Source organism: Manacus candei, unplaced genomic scaffold, assembly GCF_025592945.1.
Source record: "Manacus candei isolate 608988 ecotype Guabito, Panama unplaced genomic scaffold, ASM2559294v1 h1tg000081l, whole genome shotgun sequence".
NCBI lineage: Eukaryota > Metazoa > Chordata > Aves > Passeriformes > Pipridae > Manacus > Manacus candei.
This window is the reverse complement of record NW_026138129.1, coordinates 7,865,588-7,889,732: the sequence shown is the minus strand read 5'-3', so window position 1 is coordinate 7,889,732 and position 24,145 is coordinate 7,865,588. Positions and strand designations below refer to the sequence as shown.

Genomic DNA, 24,145 nt, shown 5'->3' with positions numbered 1-24,145 from the left:
GCACATCCAAAAAATAATTGCTCAGTTTATACCTGTGACCATGACAGTAAAAAAAAAAAAAAGCAAACCTGTGTCTGTAGCTTGTATGGGTTGAGGTGAACAGCCACAGGTATCAGTGCAAATTTCACTTTCCATAGGCTTCAGAAGTTGATGGTAGGATTCAGTATTATGTATAATTAATGACAACTAGACATGAAAATAAACCTGAATTAATATAAAATCTTAAAATATGTTAGTCTAAGTGGTCATCTCAGAACCAAATTGAAATTCCCACTTGTATTTCAAGTTTTCATTATACTTATCTGATTTATTACCTCTATTTTCAAATTCATGAAGATCTAAAATTCTCGTGAAAGGCATTGCCAGAAACATATTAAAGATAACAGGACCTCCAAAATTTGCCCAGTTTTCTCGTTTTGCTCTCAGTGCCAGCCATCAATGTTTCAAATGAAGAGCATAAATTAGCTCAGGACAGCCTTGTTCTAAAAAGTAGTAAAGAAAAAGATCAGCACAGGCACTAGTACTTATTGAATCGGCACACAAAGAAATAAGAACTTAGGATATTCCCACAATACAGAAGTTGAAACAGTTTTCTTTTGTATGCAGTCTCTTTGTGAAGGAAACTACAGGAAAATCTACCATTCTTGATATTTGGCATAGTTTTATAACAAATGGACTGTTCTAACAGTATATTTATTCAGCATTTGCCCTATAGACAGTTGGTATAGGTATGTGAATTTATACATTTATTTTGGTTTCTATTCGTGTGCTCACTGAGCCTTGTGGGCTTAGATGACATAAGTTTCTGAAGGTAAAACTTATTTGTATTATGTATACTTCTGCTGTATTTACTGTGATCTGTAAGTATTGCAATGATGCCCACAGTATCCTGTCAAGTCCTAGTCTACATCTAGAACGTGTACTGCAAAATATTTTTGTAATACTTACATTTAATTCATTTAGCTCTAGTTGTCCTTTGGTTCCAAAACTGCACCTTGATAACAGCAGTTCTTAATTTAAACCAACTGCTCTCTACATGTGTGGATAAGACTGTCACTATGGTAGCAAAACACCTGGGATAAACTCCTAGGCCATTAAAAAAGATAGTTTTGCCACTAATTTTAAGAGACCAGCATTTGGTCCTCTGCTTTACAGAACAACAGATAATGAGGCTTTTGTTAAATGTTCTGGCCTACCTCTGCTCTCTTGTAGATGTTTTCCTTGGAGAATTTGCCACCTGTATCAGAAAAAAATAAACTTATTCTTACCAAAATAAAAGAGTCTATATCTTTACAACACATGTTTCCTTTAATAGAAGGTAATGTGTTTACAGTCTCTGTGCTTCCTCATCTTGCTTGGACTTCATCACCTTGGCTTATCTCCCACGCAACTTGGTGTTTGCAAGTTCAGTAGTTTACACTGGAAACAGTGTAGTCAAAGAATTTTACTTCATTACACAGATAGAATTTCACATGTGCTCTGTATTGATGTCTTTTCCTGCAACCAGAAACAAGGACACATGAACTTAAGTCCTTTGGCACTCCATTGGTATAAAACTATACCGTCCCACTTTTGAAAAACCAGTCAATTTTCTGAATGAGCTTCACACAAATGAGAGCATGCGTTTCTGATGTAAAACCCAGATGCACAAGCCATCCCTCACTGATGAGAATGCAACACTAGCCAAAGTCTAATCCTTAGGGAGCAGAACAGTCCTGTGTAAAACATGGACAAATAGTACAGGATTACAGTAACAATATTAATGGTAAAATACTACTAGTTTCTTATGCCACACAGACACAAAAAACACTTGTAGGGGCTTAGGAGATTGCCAAACACTCAGCCTAAAATCTGAGCAGCTATTAAAGGTTTGGACTTACTTCTGCTGTTCTTTTTAATTATGGAATCATTAAAGGAGTGTTCTTCTCCGCAAGGTAGATGCGAAGAAGCAGAACCTTTTCATGTTACGTACCTGCTCTCTGTGTCAAGAGCACCCATGCCCTCTCTAGGTAATCATTCCAAGAAGCTGCAGATGGACAATGCAGAAGCAGTTGCTGCTTCTCACACATCATCAAAACCTCAACTCTGCCTCATGGGTGTCAGAGATAAAACTCCCATTAATCCAAGATGGGATCAAATTTCTCGAATACAAGTCGTCACGCCTAGGAAAACCCACAACAGGTGAAAGTGGTCAGGCTGTTGCTGAGGAGGTGAGTTAAGGCAGTAATGACCTACGGATAGGTGACCTAGAATGGACAGTTTCAAGGTTATTAGCTGCCCAGGTGTCTCCCAGTGGGCATACTGTCCTGCAGAATGTGCCTTTTGAAATGTAGAGAGACTCCTACAGCTTTGGCTGTTTGCTCTGAGTCTTAATAGAGGATTGATAGTTTAAACACAATGCTTACAGCAGTGTTATTAATAAAATAGGTGCTTAACGGTAATAAGCGGACGCAGGTATCTCATCCCATTGCAGTCCTTTTTTCATGTGACTAATGATTATTTCCATCTTTTGGCATTTTATAAGCAAATGGCACTCTCATTACAGCTGTCACTTGAATTACTACTACTTCCATCAGTATACTAGGACAAGTATACTGGTTTACAAAGCAGCTCCTGACTTAAACTGCCTCCTGTTCAGGAGCAGGCATTTCCCGTAACTACTGCAAACTAAAACTTGAGTTCCAGGTACTCAGTCCATCTAAAAGTCAGATAAACCAGATATTGGTTTATGTGAATTATCAGTAAATCCTGCAGCAAAGCCATAGGCCTAAATATTTTCTTTCAAGAAGCTTAAAAGAAGAGAAGGCAAAAAAATACTTCCTTTTCATTACACTTTGCTGTTGTGACTGCAGGAATAGTCATCCTAACCAAGCTATTCTTACTCTTTTGTGAGGTGGTGACTTTTTTGGCCAGTGTTCATAATTTTTCTCATTTCTGTGAGTTTTACACTAATGGCTGTTCCTCAGCACAACACAGAACCTGAATGAATCCACTGCATAGATCCACTAATACCAACCTTTAATTCATGCAAGCATTTTGGATTTGCTATTGCAGAGAATGCACAGAAAACAGAAAATACCCAGGGAAGTATGAGATAGTAAGATGTCCAAGGAGTACAACACAAATTTGCTGAGTCAAATATTGCAAATTCTGCATAAACAACTTGCAGGCTTATTGAGAAGCAGAAGACAAAGAATGGTACTGAGATAGGAATGACAAGGAGATTGACAGAAGAAAGAGATCACCATCCCCTGCTTTGTGAAGAAAACTGAAATAGAGTATTGTCCTGATGGGAATTTTATTTTATAGGGACTTTAAACAATCTGCAATTAGCACTGTACTAATAAGACGCAAAAAAAAAATAAATTAAAAAAATTTTAAAAATTCTTATGTTGCTACTTTGAAAAAACTCCAACAACTTCACAACTTAGAAAAACAAAACAAACCACAAAAGTTTATGCCAGTCTTCATTTGCAATTTTCTGAGTTTACATATTTTTTCTGGAATACTAATCTCTATTTTATTTATTCACATTAGAGCAATTTCAAAAATTCCTCCTCAGACATGTCACATCATGTCAAAATTATTCATCATGATGAAGGCTTCTAACAGCCTCTGGTTACAACACTGTGACATTTTCTAATAAATTATAAAGTGAAAAGATAATTTAGTCTCCATAACCAATTAACCCTTGGCTTCTTAGCAAAACTTAGTTCCAAAAAATAATGTGTCCACTAGTCTAGAGAGACCTGGACTGCAATAATCAGTTCACCTCACTCCTTCCATCAAAATAATCAACATATCTAAATGCTTTCTAGTTCCAACAAACAGAAGAAGGGCAAGCCTTAAATAGCATTTGAAAAGGGAGTCTGAGGTAGCCTCTTTGAACTCTCTGGTCTTCTTCAACAAGAAAGCAGACCAAGGAATGAGTTAGCATCTTGAAAAGGAGACAAAGGAAGGATTGTAGTTTACATGCCTCAGGCTTGATTTGGAGCAGGATCTCATGCATTTTCTATAGAACCTTTGGCTGACGTGTCCTGACATTATTGAAAATAGTCCATTAACTTCATGGCTACTAACACACATACTAGGGAGGAGAGATACAATGTTATATAAACAGCAGGGACAACCAACATAAATATTTGGAATTGTTACAGTAGGTAATCAAGTTGACAGGTTTTGAATTGTGGGTATATGAGCACCAGGAGTAAGTATTCTTAAGAAAACCTAATTTTGTGGATCCTAGTCTAATCTAAATCAAGCTTTTATAAGACTAAATGTTGAGGTTTTATTAATTTTAAACTCAAGGGTCTGTAGTATGTACAAACACTTCTACTGTATGCAGACAAGGTCAGTGAGATGTTTCAGGTGTCAAGGGGGAAAGTTATCACATTTCTGGAATGATAGAGTGAAGATTTATAAAGTTTTTACTGGCCTGAAGGAAAGAAGGAAAGTAAAAACATCTGCCAGAGTCATGAGTGGATTGTTGGCTAAATTCATTCAGCGGAGGAGTCTGAAATAGATCATCTCTGTCTTAAGCAGTAGGCGTTAGTGGAGTCATCAAAAATAATTACTACAGAGGAGTCCAGGACGTACCTACAGGGAATAAAACTAATCTGAAAAGGTAAATTAAATTCACAGAGTATGGATAGAAAAGCCAGTAGTTCTTACACTCCTGGGCTCACACAATGTGCTATGTTTACTAAGCTATTATTAAAAAAGAACAGAGATACTTTTTTATCAAACAAGAACAGAAATACTTTTTATTTGAGTCTGGAATAGTACTTATGAATGTGTCATTAAAAGAGGGAAAATTGCAGACAACAGAAATTGCTACAAATACAACTATTATCACATTACCCAGAGCTTCAGTAGTAAAACATCCACCCGAAGACACAAGCATGAATTTCACAGATTCATATAACATCCTGAGTTGGAAAGGACCTATAAGGATCATCAAACTCCAACTCCTGGCCCTGCACAGGACAGACCCAAGAATCACACCATGTACCTGAGAGCATTGCCCAAATGCTTCTTGAACTCTGGAAGTCTTGGTTCTGTGACCACTTTCCTGGGGAGCCTGTTGCAGTGTCCAGCCACCCTCTGGGTGAAGAACCTTTTCCTTATATCCAACCTAACTTCCCTGAAAACAGCTTCATGCCATTCCCTTGAGTCCAGAGAGAAGACATCAGTGTCTGCCTCTCCACTTCCCCTTGTGAGGAAGCTGTAGACCACCATGAGGTCTCCTGTCAAGTCTCCCCTTCTCCACACTGAACAAGTCAAGTGACCTCAGCTGCTGAATTTCAAGCTTTGGCATTGCCTGTGATGTTTCTAATAAACTCTAGAAACTCACTGTTGCTGAGAGAAGTAAACATGAGTGGATGGAGAAAAGGTTCAAACAGCTGAGTAGCGGTGACAGTAGTACAAATTTAAACAACTTTCTCCCTTTTCAGGATTTGAAGAAGATCAAAAGGAGGCTCTGAAGTTCCCAAGGTGCTCTGTCGCAAGTGTGTCTGTGCTTGCCACTTGGCACTATCACATAAACAAGGTACAGTGCACCACTGGAACAGTGATGTGGCCATTTCCCACAACAGCCCTCTCTCTGTCTCCTTGTAAACAAACCCTGGGCCATGCATATTCTTTACAGCTGCCCTGGCCTCTCCTCAGGAGCTCACATGAAAGCACTTTGACTGTGTTTTGCATTAGTTTGCTTCCAGTGCCAAACAGCCTCGGGACTCCCCAAGCGCATACCACAAGCCCCTGCTCTGGGAGGGCAGCCAGCAGGGCTGTGTGAGGCCCACAGCCTGGGGCTCTCCCGGGTGCTGCGCTGCCTGTCAGGGCAGAGAAGACCCCTCTGTGACTGTACAATGGATGGCTAGACCCCTGGGTCTAGAGTTATCCAGAGGATATGCTCTGTAAACTTGCCTTTGAGCAGCTGGAGCGCAGGGAAATGGTGGTGCTTGCAGCCAGAGCTGCTTGTTTGACTCTCGGTGTGAAGGTTCTGGCCTTCCCCCTGCACTGACAAGTTTCTGTGGTTATACTGCTCAGGCCCCAGGCATGTTGATTTCTTCAGGGCTATTGAAAACTGATTAATCCCACTCTGGCAATGGTCGAAGACTTGTGAAATGTTGTACAGAAATTATTTCAATTCTTTTCTTTCTGAGGGGCTGCTCCTATACACTGCTCCTCCACTGCTCTGGCTGCAGGCATCTGGCCCAGAAACAGACCGGCAGCGCAGATTAGGTTTGTATAATGGGAGTGTGGAAGGGGTTCAAACTATGTTTCTCAACCTAGGCCACCATAGGAGGCCAAAATATAAATAGCTGCAAAGGCAAGGGTAATTGGCATGTCAAATGAATAAGGCCACGAGCTCACCCTAGGAATTCTTGCAAAATAAAACTTCTGTGGCAATTCTACCAACTTGTGTTCTGGTTATCCTTGTCTGATTTTGTCCAGATGTTCCACTTTCCCTTTCTTCTTTGAACAGTAGTATCTTTTTCCCTGGAGTTCCAATTCCATGTTGTATAAATTATATGTATTCCAGACTGTAATTACTTTCATAGATTAAGCAAAAAGATGATCATATAAAAGATGAATAATCCTAACAAGCCTGGTGCTACTCCATAGTTTAGCTTTTTGGGGAAAATTAGGCATGTTTCTAAGACAGAACTCTTTCTAATCTTGTGGTCCATAGTCTCCGAATCGAGTCTTCTACTACGGGGAATGCTTTGGGCCTCTGGACATGTCACCATGTCTCATGCCTAGGTAGTCTGGCAGGAAACTAGAGTTGTAAAAGCACATTTTACCTTATTCACAAGTAATAATTTGATAAAACATGAACTTAAAGGGCTAAGCGATAAGCTACTGCCCATCAAGACTTTCTCCAGGAAAACAGCCATATAAGAAGTTTCACCTGTGGGACAACAGAACTTACTGTCTGAGAGGAAACTGGGAAGAAAACATTTAAGATGATGTCTGTTTCTAACTCATACTACATTTTGTTTTCTGACATTTTGTTTTGTTTAACAGACACTCACCTCAGACTTGGATCCACTGTAAGACTTCTGTACATTTCATAAAAACAGGATTTGAAAGTCTGTTGTGGTGAAAGTATGATATAAAAAATTTACAAACTTATTTTAAGCACCATCAGATGTATTTCTCTTTGGGCTCACATTAAAGCTTGGGGTTGGAGGAGGAAAGAAAAAATAGCTCCTGTAATTGAGCTCTTCAGAGTAGGACTTGAAACTATGTCCTGCCTACTCACAGTGACCAGGTAGGACAAGCTTTCATTGCCCCACAGGAAAAGGAACAGGCATGCTCAGGAAGTCAGAAAGCATCATGAATTATCAAGAAGAGTTGTTCTGGGGAGGGACAGGGAGGACAAGGGAAGAAACAAACTAGTTGGCCAGGTCAAGAGAAATGCCCAATATCTGAAGGATGGAAAACCACTGCCATTTGTCACCACAACAAGGATTTGAAAAAAGAAAAAAGTTACATTACAAAGGATAAACAGCTCTAGCACACAGGAGACCAAGGAGAAGTCTTTTCCTCAGATTGCTCATAGATATGAATCCCGTGGAGAATCAAGTGCAGGTAAATAGATGTTGAAAGCAGACTAGATGGTGTAGTGTTTTTCAGAGACACATACATCATCTTCAGGGCGGTGATGAAAAAAAGCTAGTCAAAATGTAGAGAATGGAAAGTAGCCCTTAGATATTGGGTAGTAAAATGTCAGTTAACTTGTCTCAATCTCTGCCAGTCATAGCTATGAAGTGACAAACCCTCTTCACACTGTTGTCATGTTCTAGGTCTCAGCCTTCTGTCCCTGCTTCCTGGAGATTAACTCCAAACAGAAAAGTACTACAAAATAATCTATGTCTGATCAGAACACCCAATGTAAATGCACAAATACTTCTGTGTTAATAAACTAGCAAGGTGGCATGAGAAGCTCTTCTAACTGTGTGTATCTAATTTGTGGGAAAAATGTAGCTGCTGTTAATTCTTTATATAAAACTGAGAATCAAATGCTCTGCATCTGACCTGGGATTCCTCCTAAAAGAGATGGCTGAAAGGTTGCTCTGCAAGTTAAAATGAAACCCTATGACATGGTTCAACTAAAGAACTGAATTTCTTTGGAGATGCACAGTTCCAGGGGGACTTCTCTCACTAAATAGGGAGCAAAGGATGCTCTGAGCTCTTGCCCCTGACAAATTGGGGTAAGAAAGACTGTGAAGTGAATGCAAGGCACGGAGGAGCTTTTCTGCATTACAAAAGGTAACTTCAGAAGGTTAGGTCAATAAACCTGAAGTATGTCAATAATACTATATATAATCCCTATACATTTTAACAGCCCTTACCCAAACAAGACTATTTCATTTGGATATTTTGCTATCAGAAGGTCAGTAGTTTAATTGCATCACCTAAACAGCAACCCAATTAAAGTTACCTCAGCAATGCATAGATACCGTTCAAATAACTCTCCCAAGCAACATAAGTGGCCTCAAAATAGCACCCTTTATAATAGCAAAGAAGATCCTTGAGCGACTGTCAGAAAGATAAAAGGTGAACAGCACAGCACTTTACCCACACAGTCTGCTTTTCTTGCCCTTCGAAATGCAATTGTATTGCTTTTAATGCTTTGGCATGTTCCCAGGGGTTTTTTCTGCAGTGAGATCAGGCTACAGGAAGAAAAGCACTGTGTTAACACTGCAGTGTCTTAAAGACTATTTTTATTGTTCCTATTTATTTCTGACCTCCTTATTTTTTTTTCTGCTTGACCTTTCACATGAAGACAAGGAAAAGAGTACCTTTCATCTGCCAGTTCAGTGCATTTTCTTTTCTTCTCTAGCAGAATTATAGGGTTTTAAGTGAACGTCAGCTATTCTGCCCCCAGGCTTTCACTTCACAGCAACTGTATATCTGGCCTTTTCTTTCCTCACTAGTAATGGCCTTTTTTAAATAAGGGAATGTTTACCAAGCAAAACCAGCACAGCCTCTAAAATTTGTGCTGAATGACAATGTTTTGGAAGTTAGTTTCCCTTGGGAGTCAAACTTGGTAATATGTAGTTGGGTATTTTCTTAGTGCTATTGGTTTGTTTACCAAACCTGCACATTTCCCATCATGGTTCCTTTGAACCATGATAATGAATGGCACACAAGCCTCTTTGCAATTGTGTGTTGCCTCCTGTCTAGAAACTGCTGTTTTCTTTTGTCTTCCTTCATGACCAATTCACTCTACAGCTCTAAGCATATGGTCCCAACGGTAATGCAGATGCTTGTGTGCTCATGTACTCAATCAGAGAGAGACAGAAAAAGCATTAAGCTTCAAGCAAGGCTGCTGCCTCTGAGAAGACTGAGAGATGAACAGTGCAGCCTTCACCTTCCTATGGCACTCCTGTTCTAACGAGACTCTTGAACTCCCCACCTCAGCTATCAGTGCTGCATTTATGGCCTCCTTTCCGGCAGCTCTGTTTTTTGTCACTATGCAGGTAAAAGAAGGAGAACCCTGTTCCCACCATCTTGCTGCAAAGAGGGACCAGCAACAGCATTGGCCTGGGACAGGAAGGCTCTTTCTTGTGGTTAGAAATTGTTCCCAGGACATCACATCCCAGGATTTTGACATTAAGGGTCCTTGAAGTCATTTAGAGAAGCTGTTTAGAGATGAGGGACCAAGGTACCAGGGAAGGTGCTGGGTGCAGGTTTGCAGAATTTCCTCCTTAGGACTATAAGTCCTAGTTAGGACACAGGATACCCCAGCAAGAGGCAATGGGGCAGCAAGGTGCTTGTGCAGGTCTTGGGCAAGAGATATGAAGGGCTCTAGAGCCCAAGAAAACCTTCCTGGCTTCTTTCTCCTTAGCTGATCTATAGCATGGAGATAAGGTATTCAATAACCTATCTTAGAGACTTACTGTCTGCAGTTTGCACTTGTCCTGCTGACCAGCCTGAAGACAGATGTGTCTGTCAACTGACACTACCACATGACCTTATCTGCTACTTTTCTTGCTTGCATCATAACAGGGGATCCAAGAAATGTTAGCATGTGCAACTGTCCTCTTCACCCTCTCCTTGTGTGCAAAAAATGACTTGTAGTCCATTAACTATAAGAGAAAGGATAATATCTTACTTCATCCTACTTACCCTGTGTTTAAAATAATTGGAAAACCTCCTATTCTTTGTCTGGAAGCAGGTTCACCCAAGTTTCTTCAAGCCTGATGCCTGGAGTGTGCAAACCATTAAGACCTCATGTCAAAATGATAACATTCTTAACGAGCCTTTAGAAGTAGCATCATAGTTTTCCTATTTGCACAACTGGGACAACAGGATATGAAGTCCCAGTTAAATTAACTTAGCGGGTATCTACAGACTAGTAAAAACTTCCTTATGACAAGTTTGAATGCCTCTGTTTTTTCCCATGTGTACAAAATCTAAACAGTGTTTTTCTTTGCTTAAAACAAGTCACTGAACTCTCAAAAAAGCAATTCTTCTGAAGAGGTATTCTTTGTCATATGGGATTTAAACATAAACTTTGATTTTGTTATTAAAGACTGTACTTAAAAATATTTTCTACTACATTCATGTCTTCAGATCTTAGAATGAACTGTTGATTCACCCTGTTGCTCTATTCCTACCCCATATGCCGGTACTCAAATGCCTCTTGCAGCTTCACTCACACAGAAAAACCAGATTCCCATAACAACAGTTAAAACAGTACAAGATACCCCCATCTTCTCCAAGTATAGATGCAATAGTACAAATGTACCATCTAACAGTGTGGTTGAGAAATGAGCACAGAAAGCCCAGACATTCTGCATGAGTTTGTACTCAGTTTCTAGGGATTTGCTTATGACAGACACCTTGAGCCATGGTAGGTATATTTGTGCCTGTTAAATCTCAAGGCTTTTTTCATCTCTAAACCCTCAAAGCCCATTTCTGAAGCTCTGAGAACTTCTGGACCCCAGGACATGCTGTGGCCAAGGATTGTATAACTTAAACATGCAGCAGCGTGTGAAAATGTTATCTCCTGTTTATTTTGAACCTGATACCTGATGGCTTCATGGCACACTCACCTGCTTTGGTAATGGAAGCAACAGAGATAAACTCTTTCATAATGACTTTTCCTTCCTACTCCATCATTTATCTTCTTCCACACTGCAAAACCACACCCTACTGCTTCTGGTAAAGAAGCCTCATAAGGAAGGGGAGACACACCTTTCAACCACTATAGCACTGAAAAATACGTTAAGTCTTTAAGAAAAGTCACATTTCTCGAGTTATAAGTAGTACTGCATTTTGCCAGCTAATTTGCATTAACTGCTTATTTACATGCCACTTCTCTGTAGTAAACATGAGGTACATTGTCCTTCAGGTAGAGTGAATCATCACTGAAACAGAGATAAAATTTATCAGGCAGTAAGAACACATACCCAGGCAGGTACTAAGGAGCAGCTGACACCCACGCTGTATTTATGTCTTACTTCACTTGTCAATACTCAGACCTAACCCAACTGAAGGGGCTTTGCATGGAGGTGCTGTGTTATTGCCTGGTCAAACAGCCCACTGACACCCCAACTATCTAAACCGCTTCAGTCTCTGTTGCCTCTTCTCCTTGAGCTGTAGCACCAATTTGCAGACCAATAGGCAGCCCTTTCCTCCCCACTGCTCACACTCACACCTCCAATTCCCTGCCCTCCTCTACCAGAGCCTCATGTCCACCCCCCACTCCCAAAACAGACTATACTGAAAGACCAGACACCCCTGCCAGTTGCTATAAATACCATGGGAATGCCAGAGCCTAAGAAGAGATCTTTATGGTAAGATCTTTATGGAAAAGAACACTTATAGTTAGTTTGCTATCACATCAACTGCCCTTAACTGGGACAGAAAATTTGATTCATGGGGAGAGACACAAAGAAAACTTCCATTTGCAGTTAGGAAGGTAGGCTAACATACTGACAATGCTCTGGTCAGAAGGAGAAGAGGAATATGGTAGAGATTGCTTGATATAAGGAGAAGCCAGGTTTTCAAAATAACCAAAATTTCTCAGTTATCATACAAGCTGGTTTACCAGCTATGTACTGAAACCTTGACTAAGACCAAATAAAACCTTTCCTCCATATTACAGTCTTCATGCCATAGTAAACAGCTGCAAGATAACTGCATCACAAACAAAATCCACTTCTATTTCGCAGACTGCATCTCCTTATATTGAAATATAGACTTTCGTGCAAAGAAGTTAATTACCCACAGGTGTTAATTAATTAATAACAAATCACTGGATCACTACCTCTTCTAATATATGCCCTTCAGTTCATCATGGGTACATCTATCTAAAACCTGTCCTACCTGTTTTCTGTTTACTATATTGATATTTCCTTTCTACCACTATCTTCTCTGCTTCACAGGATGCTGAAGCAAACCAACTTTGGATTCACCAACAGCATTACAGAAGAAAGAGCCTTACCGAATGAAGGCCAAGGTCAGCTACAGCCATGAAATTCTTCATAGGAGATAAACCCATAGGATCTGTCAGTATACTTCCTGCCCATTTCTTCACAGTAAGGCACACACACAGAGCACACCACCTCCACCTTCCTTTTTCTGACCTGAAAGTTCTGTGCTTTCATCAGTAACAGCCTTCAGAAAGCACTTCCCTTGTTAATCCTAAAGTGGACTTCACAAGTCATCCCAAAAGACAGGATTCCTCATGTCACTCTTTCATGTTTTTTGAGGTTGTAGTAGCCTTAACCAAGCGCTTCTTTCTTTGCACCTGCCTTTTTCAAGATTTACTTAAATGATTTACTGCAACTATTAAAAAGTTAAGCTAGATTATCCAACAGTGTTTAACCGTGTGGTCATGAGTCATTAGGTCATGCGGTAAATCGGGCCAAGCACTTCTTGTGGGAATACACCTGTGAGCTACTTTTAAAGTGGGTTCTCTGAAGTTCTCAGTTTATGAACCTATGAGAATTTTCCCATTAATGCTTTGTTAGCACAGCTTACCCACTGGACTGCTCAGTATGGATGAGTGCTGTGTAGCCATAAAGAAATTATGTATGAAAGGTAACTTAGAATCTTAAATATGATCATCTGTGCACACCAGCATCTAATTGAAGTTCTCTCATCTTTCACATTCTTAGTGTTGATACAGGATAGCACCTGCTAAGCCACTTGAGTCATATAATTTAGTGTCACAGAAGAACAACAAGGAAAGGACTTGAGAGATTGTACAGATCAGAGATTGTACAAAGAGAGTTAATTTTATCTGGACTGTCCCAGTTGATAAAAATCCTTATGAGGGTTTTGCCAAACTTGTTCTTGACCCAAAGGGGTCTAGATAAGTTATGTCAATTTGATGTTCATCCTTATCTCATTTTACTATCATCTGAATCATACTTACATTACAGTACTTAAACTACTTTACTTACATTATTGTTCAAATCCTCTGTAATCTATACAAGCTTGAAGAATGTTTCAATCTTTTCTAGGAAACTCAGGGCCAGTTTGTTCTACATACCTTTCAAATAATTATATCAGTTCTTTGGAAATGCTGACATCACTGCAGATTGATTGATCAGAGATACTGGAAGAAGGAGAGGCATTGAAGGAACTGGAAGAGGAATATCCTGCGTTTGCCTTTGAGGCAACAAAAACAGCAGCGGGAAGGAAGAAAGTCACATGAAAGCACGTCTCCTCCAGACAGCTTCTACCAAGATGACAAAAGAAATTTAAAATAAATGTTTATGCCACAGGAAACAACAGGAAAACAGGAACTCTCCTGCATAGCATCAGGGAAACAAATGCATGTTTCAGAAGACGGCTTTAATTACAGCTTTTTAGCTATTTGAAGTCTCATTAAGCTTACAACGTCTCAGAAGCAGAAGAGGACAGATTTGTCAGTCCAAAAGAGACATTACATCTAGATTAATTCCTTTTTGTGCCTTCTCTGCTCCTTCTTTAGAGTCTAACAACAGCTGCCCAGGATGTTGACAAATGAAGTAATATTCCTTGGCAGTCTTATCCAGGTTAGGCATTTTGATTGGCTTTCAGATGCATAGCTTATACGTACATGAAGTGTCAACAACCCCAAACTTTTGCTGCTTCTTTAATGTTATCTTCTTATGGAAGTTTTTTGGGTTTTTTCTTTGGTTTTTTTTTTCTTTTTGGTATTTTGGTATTTTGGCACTTGGAAAGCATCCCAGGGCCTAACTCCTATCAAAATTAATTCAAAGTAGGCACCCATGTCTAGACAGCTTAAATGCAAATGTATTGCTTCCTATAAATCAAGCTTTTCTAAAGGCCTACAGACAGAAAATGTTCCTGAGGGATCTCTCTTGCCTGCTTACCTCCACTTTAAGCAGTGGTTTCCACCAACAGATCCATCATTCCAGCGTGCAGTAACTGTTGGGAGTTGTGAAAGCCTGGGGTGAGACAGTCTGGTAAGTGTGATCAATGCTACTGGTGCCCAGTTAATGAAAAAACCAAAATCTTTTGGTACTAAGAAGTTGGCTGATATTTTTAGGACTAATTAAAACGATTTGAGTTGCAAAAGAAAAAAAAACAAAACAAAAGAATAAATTTTTAGGTATATTATGTTGCTACAGTCAAGCCAGGTTTAGATTTCTTTCTTTAAAAGTTTTTCATATGATCATAATTAGTTCTCAAGAAAGAAGACCAAGAGGATGCAGACAGTTAGTAACAAATGACAAAAAAATGTGGAGAAAGTGACAGAAACCACTTTGTACTACCACTTTTAAACTTTAGCCACTGAGCTACCTTCTCATCCAGACAGAAATGGGCTAAGGCTGGCAGGAGACAATGTTCCTTCTCCTGCAAGCACACAAAGGTGGGTGTCACCTTCATACCTCTGCCATCATGAGTCTATGACAGCTTGTGCTTTCCTCTTGTAAAACGCTAGGGATGCCAAACAGGATGCAAGAGTCTTGCTCTGTGTAATCAGGGACATCCCAAGTGCGTGCACCTGTAGTGTATACTGCTCTGAAAGTCAGACTGCTTCTGTCAGCACATATTCAAAGTGAACAGATGAATTTAGTGTGTCAGTATTTTATCCATCAAGACAGGAAGCAGGAAATTCTGCCTCAGAACTAGATCTGTCAATATTTCCTGACATCATTGGCTATAATGAAGCCTTCTACATTCTCTGGTTTTTCAGAGACTGCTGGTAATTTGTCCCTTTGAACTAAAAAGAAGGCAAGAATTTGTTAGACATTGTTAGACTTTAAAGGAATTTATTTTCTGTTGGTTCTTTGAAAGTTTTATTACAGAACCTCTCTCCTCTTTTTACCATCTGACTGATAGGAAATCAAAGAATTCTAAAATGGAAAACGTCAGAATTTAGGAATGAAGCAATTAGTTGGCATCAATAACAACAGCATATTACTACTGACAAAAGCATTTCTGCAACCTAGGATTCTTAAATAGAACGAAAGAAAAAAAAGAAGTGCACCAACCAGGGTTAAGATCCATGCCAGCTTAAAAGAAAGCAATGGCAAACTATACTGGCACTAGCTTTACTTATTACATGAGCTTAACATATTTGCTCTTTGCTCTTGGGGCATTTGATTGCATATGATAAATACATAACAAGTAAACACATCAAAAGCATTAAAAAGAAAAGGTAAAGTAACTGCTGTGACTATTAGGCTTAGTGTTCCTGTATTCACTTAAAAGTACTGGATAACCAAAAGGCCACCCTTACACATGAAATACGTAAAAATAGCAATTTTATTACTGAGCTTTAGAAGATACTAAATATATTTCAACAAATAAAGTATTAGAACACATTAAAATAGATTTTGAGAAATACTGTCAGTGACACACTTAATGAAATGGTTTGAAACTATGTCAGGGAGGCTGTCAGAATTAAGGCTTTTTTAAAGACTCATGTGGCAACAGAGTCAGTGAGATGGCTCTGGGCCTCATTTCTCCTCTCTTCCCAAGGCTGCTGAGCTCCAGCTTCAGAGTCAATGCTGCAAAAAAATAGTTAGGTCTTGTTATGCTGAGCCTGGATAAGTCTTATGTGATCTTTGACATAGCAATTAGCCTACAAAGTTCTCACACAGAAGCCAACAATCAAAATCATGTTTTGTTTGGAAGTGTTTTTCAGTTCCCAGGAATTTGTAAAGGCTTGTACACAACAGTAATAAAACACCAATAGGAGCTCTGCAGTTAAATCACTTTCCTTAGCAAGCCAGGAAGAAATAACAAGAATGGCCTTGGTCTTTGATGTTTGAATAAAAACACCAAGCGTGATCCCTGTAGCCATATAAAGTGGCCTTGGTATAATCAAGGCCCAAGTGTATCTGTTTGCTTCACCCACATTGTGTGAGATAGGCAAAAATGTGTCAGTCTGCTGAGCTGAATTAATTACTAGAAATAAGCAGCAATAGAGTGGAAGGTAATTTTTGAACATACAGGGGAAAAGAGAGGAGACAATTTTATTATTTGCCTTGATACAGCATCACTTACTACATTACTTTTTTCTCTTCTAATAGAGAAAGATATCTGTTTTCCTAATGAAATCACTCAAGCCTCTCTCTTTTCACAAAACAGGTGATTATGAGTTTCTGCTCTATCACCTATCACTCTAGAATATATTATAATGTAATACATAAATATAATTATAGATAATAATAGAGAGTAGAAAATATCACACATATAAAGTTTTCAGTCCTGTCTCATTATGACTTCTAGGTAATCATTTAAATTGAGACCATTTCCCTGAGTATCATGGACACCCTGTCCTCTCTCTTGCCTAGTAATTTCCTCTCAACTCATGTTTGGTTTGCCTCTTCAAACTTGGCAGATGTTGGCTGGCTCTTCTTCTTCAGACCAGCTTTCACCCTAGGCTCTCTTGCCCTCAGGAAGAGGAAGGGCTGGGAAGGTGACAGACAAAGCTGGGCCAGACCTCTCCCTTTGCCCCTGGTATCTGTAGGAGTGGCAACAGCTGTAGAAGAGGAAAAGGAAGAGAAAAATGCTGAGGAAAGGGAGAGATAAGGAGAAGCTGCAGTGGATCACAGTGAGTAAACACACAGGTGTGTAAGACAAAATGCTTGAAGGCAAGAGGACTAATAGGAGGCATCAAGATAAAAATTGGCCGAGTGACATCTCTACACAGAGACCTCACCGGTCAGCTCTGTATAAAAATAACAACTTGCCTTGCCAGCCACATTCTCCCTTTGGTCCCCAGCTGTTTCCACTTCCTTTACATATGTTGAACTGAATGAAGTGTTTACTAATTTCCCATCCAGCTTTTTCAGAAAAACACAAGAGCACGGACTGCCAAGGCCGGAAGAAGGTGAAAAAGACCAGGCAAGAAGAACAGTAGAAGATAAAACTAAAGTGTTTAATCAGTACACTTCTCTTGGGTTTTCAGCAGGTCTGCTTAACTGCTTCATTACCAGAGCTGGCACTAAGATGAACATCCAGTTACCAGTTTTGTGGAAGACAAGTGGGTGTCCAGATATCAGAATGGGATCTGTTCTCTCCACAGGGGAGCCAGAAGCACATTTTGAGTGGCTAGTAATGATCATAACAAAAAGAAAAGTAACTACAACTCATCTGTTGTTCACTCTCTAGAGGAGGTCACCTGAATTGCAGTCCCCTTCACAGTCCAGAGACAGATAAAAAAGCAGTTTTTTCCAGTTTTGCTCCTTTTAGCAATATTATTAATAATAAAACAATAGTCAAAAGCTCTTAGTATATTTCTGTTATATTAGCTGTTTCTCCATCAGCAGAGCTCAAGGGTAATTAATGCACAATTCTCTGGCAGCAGTCATTCTGTTTATTCATGAACCCAAGTTAATAACCCAAACTAGTAACTAATTCTCACCCACTTGTATCACATAAACAGCAACAAAGCAGATTTATTAATTCACCAGGGAGAGAAGGAAAGGACCAAGACCAAAATGAGGGCCTTGTTCACATTCAAATGCTCTGCTGCTGAACTTAGTGCAGTTGTGCACAGCTGGTGTGCCTCTCTGCACTCTTCATACTGATGCAGCTAGCTGCAAGAACACACTGTACCTGTAAGAGAACCTCTGTACCTTCATAAAGATGTTCACAGCCTAGTCTGTTCAGATGTAACTGTTTTAGTCTGTCACACTCTCACAGGATACTTAAACTAGCAAGAGAGTTCCAGGCAGCGACTGCCCCACACCTTGAGACCACAGAAACAGATTTTCCTTCATTCTTTTTCTCATGCTTTTCCCTGTGAGCACAACTCTGACAGAGCAACAGGTAGCACAACAGGTGAGTTAAAAACTAAAATTAAAAAGTAATCTTGGGATTAGCATGTTTAATGAGTTCAAATTCCTGGAGCTTCAATGAAGAAAAAACTTGGAACAGCACCATGCATTGGGTTGAGTTGGAAGCTTCAGCATTTATTGTAATTGCTTTCTTTCCTACTGTTTCCTGCACTTTACTAAGAAGATTCAGTAAATGATGGAGAAGAGCCTTATATCGTAAAACTTGTTCTGAGCAGGTTTCTAATCAGCATGCAATAATCACAAAGCAGAACAGAGAAGAATTTTTTTTCCATTGTAAAAGTGAGGATCTTTGCTGCCCCCATGTCTGCCAAGTGAGAGGGGTAAACAGAGCCTCATTCAAAATCTCAGTTTGATAGCTCTTCACTCTAAATCTGCAGTATCTAGGTAAGTTATATCCTTCAACTGGAATAAAAGGGCATACAATCTCATTTCCTTCTGTCAATTAGGGTGACTGGTGCTTATGAAAAGCTCTACCTCCCTGCCTTGGCATACTACTTAAGGTCAGATTCCCTGGAATCAGAGAAAACACTAAGAAAAAGCAAAGATACTGGACATTTTCCTTCCTCTTTCCAGTTGCTGCTCTTTCAGTTGTCAGTGATTTCAGCACTGCAGACTAAGTGAGGATGTGGGTAAAGGAAGTTTTCAGTGTCCTTATCCTTCTGTTTCCTGGTATCACTCAGAGCCAACTTGACTTCCAGTGTCATGCAAAGCAATTTCATTGCTGCTCTGAACCATTCTCATGTGCTATCATCCAGAACACAACACACCCCAGCCATGACCCCTCCATCCTCCTCTTGGCACTGTGGCTATGCAGGCACAGCAGAGTTTCATTAGGCAGGGGATATCCCCTTGGGTTTTCTTCAGTACCTCTTGTTCCTTCTCAAGTGTAGTAAAGGAGTCTGGATAATGAGCCCCGAAGAAGTAATTCACAGTAGTTTGCTACAGGAGGCAGAGTGATTAAAAAGGACTGAAAAGCTTACACAGCAGCTGCCAGACCAACAAATAGAAGTGTTCTCCATCCTGAAAAATGTGGAGCGCATGTTTTAGAGCTCCTTGACAACACAGGCCTCTGTGGAACAGAATGAAACAAGGATAATACAAATATAAGCTAGTCTACTGCTGTAGTTAAGACACTTCCTGCAACAAAGGCAAAGGAGAAATTAAAAAAAAAAAAAGAAGAAAAAACCAAAAACCTGTGCTATAGAAGAGTAAACTACTTACCCTCAGCCACTAGATATCCCCATATCTGCTCTTATTTAGCCCAGATAAGTCTAGTCTTCATCTTTCCTCTGAGAACCATAGCATGTTGAACTGGACTTTCTTCCATTTTGAACCTGTCACAAAAATTTCTACAAGTAGTGGTGTATTCCCTACCTTATTTGACTGAATGATTAAGTCTCTTACCAGTTGCACTTCTGATGCGGTTTATTCTTAATCAGCCTGACATCACTTTGATTTTAGTTCCACACCTGCCTGATCTTGCACTGGCTTGTCTTCCTGTGGCATTGGTGTTAAAGCTGCAGTCTTCAATCTGTTTTTAATTTATATGCTATTAACATGTTCTTAAAACACCGCCAGTTAAGATCTCTCTAAATCACCTCGACTTACACTCAGGATATTTTCTTAAGGTCTATCATGAATGAAGTTTAGACCCATTTTTTAATTATCTTGTTTCTACCAGTCAAGTCAGAGAAGGAAAGCAGAGTAACTACAGAGATAGGAAAACAAGAGCTACTGCCTACTTGCTCCAGCTTGGTAACACTGGAACAGATTTGTGTCCAGTTCACTGTTACAGGAGCAGCCTAAGGCTGTAAAACAATTTGTTTCTGTTTCAGGGCACATGAGCTGCATGTCAGCCAAGGAGCAAACAAGGTGCCAGTAGCTGATGAACTTGAAGCCTCCTCTCTCTGACAAGACCTGGCACCGTCTCTGCATTCAGATGTAGCTTCACCTTTGTATGCCACCAAGAACAGGTAGACACTACCACTGCGTGAGTACACCCTTCCATTTGTGGACTGCCTTCCCTCATTCATCTCCAACTTCTTTTTCCCAGGCAGATGTCATTCATCCATGGTTTTCTTTATACCTTGCATACTTTCTTCTTCTCCTCATCCATTTCCACCATTATATTCTTTCTTTGTTTTATTCAACAGCTGACATGAACTCCATTTTGTCTTAGAGACCTCAGTGCACTCATTCCCAGGAGCTGTAACGGAACTATACTACTTCCCAAACAGCCATTTACATTTCTACAGTGCCTTCTAGCTGTGCATCACAAAATGCTCTGAAAAGATGAGCTAAATCAGTAAGATTGCATTTCTGAAGACAGGAGTACTAGCCTCTTTCCTAACTAGGTGAAACTGGGCAGAGAATGACAAACTGACATCTCCAAGATGGGCCGTGCAATCTCGAGGCCAGACTTGCTATGCAACCTACATTTCTTAAAATTTACCAGCCTTGCTGCGATCCTATGCTCTATTCTGAACTCTCACTTTGCTTTAAAACTCCTCCTTGATTCTGTATTTTGTTCTGTTTCTGTAGATTCACATAGTTTTAGAGCTGTTGATATCTAATGTCTTTGCAATCATCAGCTCAGAAATGTTGCAGTGTTTCAGAAAAAAACATCAGGTTCTATAGAAATATCTGAAAACATGGAGTTTGTGAGAAAACTTTACTTGAAAAAAATCCTACAGGTAAAAACTCACAAAACTCATCGAGAGTATAAAACCCCCAATCCCTGTAGCCACTGAGTGGCTCTTTCAAAGGGAAGAGATGCAGTGAGGTTGTTGGATTTCATTGTGTACTTGCTGTTCTCTTGCTGGGAAGACAGGCAACCTAAGTGTTTCATAGCAGCAGTGTGCTAGTGCTCCAAGGGGAAGGAAGTTATTCATTTCTCAGCTGACTTATGACTACCTTGGCTGTGACGTGAGGAAGTTTGTCAAGCAGAAAAGGGAGAAAAAAGATAAGGGGATGGGGTGACTAAGGAGGTAATTGTGCAAAAAATGAAATAGTATTACAGATCCAAGCTGCTATCCAGACAGCACTGCCATAGAACCATTTGTCCATGAACCCTGCTACCACAAGGCTGTCATGTTTTCTACATATCCATGTAGTCACTAAAAGACTTTTATCTCCCCATCTTACTAATCAAAGCTCCCACTGCACTGTCATATTGCTCTTAAATACGAAAGTCTCTTTCACAGTAATCAACCTAGTTTCTCAGTATCACCTATTCCATGCTCTTGCCCATATTTTCACAATACTCCTATTTCCCTGCCACAAATGTTACCCGTTCGACTGGTAAAAACAGCACACATCACAGCTGATTTAGACATGAGTGCTGACAGCAACATTTGCAGATCATAGAGGTAAGATAAGGACTGAAGTCAAACTTCCCCTTTGTCTTCTTCCTTGCAATGAATTTTCATGACGTTTTTTAGGTACGTACCATCAGTTTCTACTTCTGATGAATTTGATTGAAATTTAGAATTTATTGGTGAAATTGCAGAGATGGATGGGCAATGCATAAGTCTTGTATTCACATGAAATTTCCTATTTCCATATCTCTTTAGAATCTTACATTGATCCTAGACAAGTGATTCTTTACCTGTTTCTTTCTATAACATGCAACAGCCAAACAGAAAACAGCAGATGGCAGAAAAAGAAGGTGAGGAAAAAAAAAACAAACCAGCTCCCATGTCAGTCTTCAGTAATTTTGTCAGCCCATTAATATTGTTTAGTCTCCTTTCCTGACACTTAGGAATGCCACTGATGTCAACATACAGTACGCAGTTACCTTAGCTCAGAGGTAGACACCTCCTAAATAAGAAAACCAAAGCTAATCCCAGAAAGAACTCTAAGAGCCATTAAGTCTTGAGTATTATTTTCTTCCACAGATTTGGCAAATTATTCAGTCTTGTAGCTAATAACGTTCCATAAAAGTGAAAATCTCCAGTCTTGTTAGCTTTCAAACATAGAAAAACTGTTAATGGTAGAGGAGTCACTGTGAGACTTTATCACTTTTTATTTGTTATGAGGGCAATAAAAATTGCTAATGAAAAATGTCTCCCAAGGAACTTGCTTTTTTTATATGCTGCCCTAAGCCCAGAGACACAACTATCATCAAGGAGGTGAGGCGTTAAAAAGGAGAATTTCTGGACTGCTTCTTCAAATAAAACCAAAGCCTGTTACAGTGTAACATTGTTTTCTTCTTAGTTGAGAAGCTTGAAGTATTATTTCTCAGATTGTGGAACAGCCTTTTCACTTAATGAATAATATTCTGGAAAAATGACATTTTGCCTAAAAACTAATTTCACCTTTTAATCTGTCCTGTTGTCTCACTCATTCATGCTGTGAAATGTAATGTACTGCACTGCAAGTAGCTCTCGGCCCAATAACCTGAGGTTTAATACTTGCGAAGAGCTTTGTTTAGACATGATAGATGTTCATCCAGTGTGCTCCAGAATCAGTCCTATAAACACTATTTACTACCAATTTGATGGAGCATTTGTTATATGTTGCATCCAGCTGTTTCTCTCCATCAGTGGCAGTGTTGCTGATAGAACACCACTACATACTCACTGTCTGCCCTTGGCTGTGGTATCAAACTGTTTCCGTTCACGAGCAGTATACTCACCTCTGACCAAAAAAACCGAAATTAAACCTCTTCAATCTGATTTCTGCCCAGAGCTGATGAACTTAATTTTCTGCCAGATTATGAGTAGATCAGGAAGTTTAAGGTATTTGCTTTTCAAATGTATTAATTTTTTTAAAAAAATATATTATTTTATGGAGTCAGAACAGACACTTGAGATTCAAGCCATAGTGTTTCAGCGTCACTGGCCAAGTAAGTTTTATTTTCTGTTTGACATTATCACCCCTGATTTGACTAATATGTAAGCACTTCCAAAGCAAATGCTTTGCGTATGTAAAGGATATTTTTTTCCTGAAATACATGGGAAGATGTAAAAGGTGTTTTTCAAAAGTAGGTGCATCAAAATATTGGTTGACATTGCTGGTGGGCAGACACAAAATGGGTACATCTATAGAATAAAAAAAAAATGATGTGCATTTTTTGCATTATTCAACCTTGTTAGTAATGTGCCTGGGAAGACAAAACTGAGGAAGCTGAGATGTTTTGTTATACAGATCTTGAGGTCTTTGACAGGTTACTAAAGGAAGGTTATCATATGTCACTGAAAAGGAAATTATTTTTTTAAATAGCTATTTTTATGCCTTATTCTGTGCACGTGTAAATGATAATTTGCGATCAGCCTGCTTTGTTTGGTCAGTGCTGCCAAAGAACATCCCATGTAATAAGCTTGGCAAAATCCTCAATTAAATCAGGTCAAAGGAGGTCAGGGCCCAGCAACCTTTCCAGAAAGGCATGCCAGATTTTTTTTTCCCCTACTAGAGATAAATCACGTACTGCTTCTCAAAGAGACAAAAAGAGACGAAAGGTTCCCAACTCCCGTATGCCAAAGCTATTCATTACCTTGTGCACAACAGGAATCTCCACTGAAGACATAAGAGGGAGCAGAGAATCCCTGAAAGTCGCAGCCATCTCACAAAATCCTTGCAAGTTGCAGCCATCTCCTTGAAGGCACAGCAGCTCCCACCTTTTGATCCTGCCCAAACCCTACTGAATGCCACTCAGAAGGGACCTGAGGTTTCTGATTCTGGAATAAAGAATTACTTGGAGGGAAAAATCCTCTTGCAAAAATTACATAGCTTCCACATCTAGCCTGTGGGGTGAATGCTTGTTCAGTTGTCTTAATTTCATGACTGTTTAACTACAACACAGCGAAACTTGATTCAGGCTTATGCACTTGGGCTTCTTTTTTCTGGAAGCTTGGGAG

General features: G+C 39.6%; 1 protein-coding gene across 1 annotated transcript in view; it reads right to left on the bottom strand.

Annotated features, from left to right (window-relative positions):
* Positions 1 to 240: 240 nt before the first annotated feature.
* The window catches only part of IYD (iodotyrosine deiodinase), a 54,371-nt gene continuing 30,466 nt past the window's right edge, over positions 241 to 24,145 (bottom strand). The window contains exons 5-6 of the mRNA XM_051811245.1: positions 1,197 to 1,237; positions 241 to 482 (exon numbers count right to left, since the gene is read on the bottom strand). Coding sequence (XP_051667205.1) covers positions 467 to 482; positions 1,197 to 1,237 — 57 coding nt within the window. The 3' untranslated portion in view covers positions 241 to 466. The remainder of the gene's footprint in view (positions 483 to 1,196; positions 1,238 to 24,145) is intronic.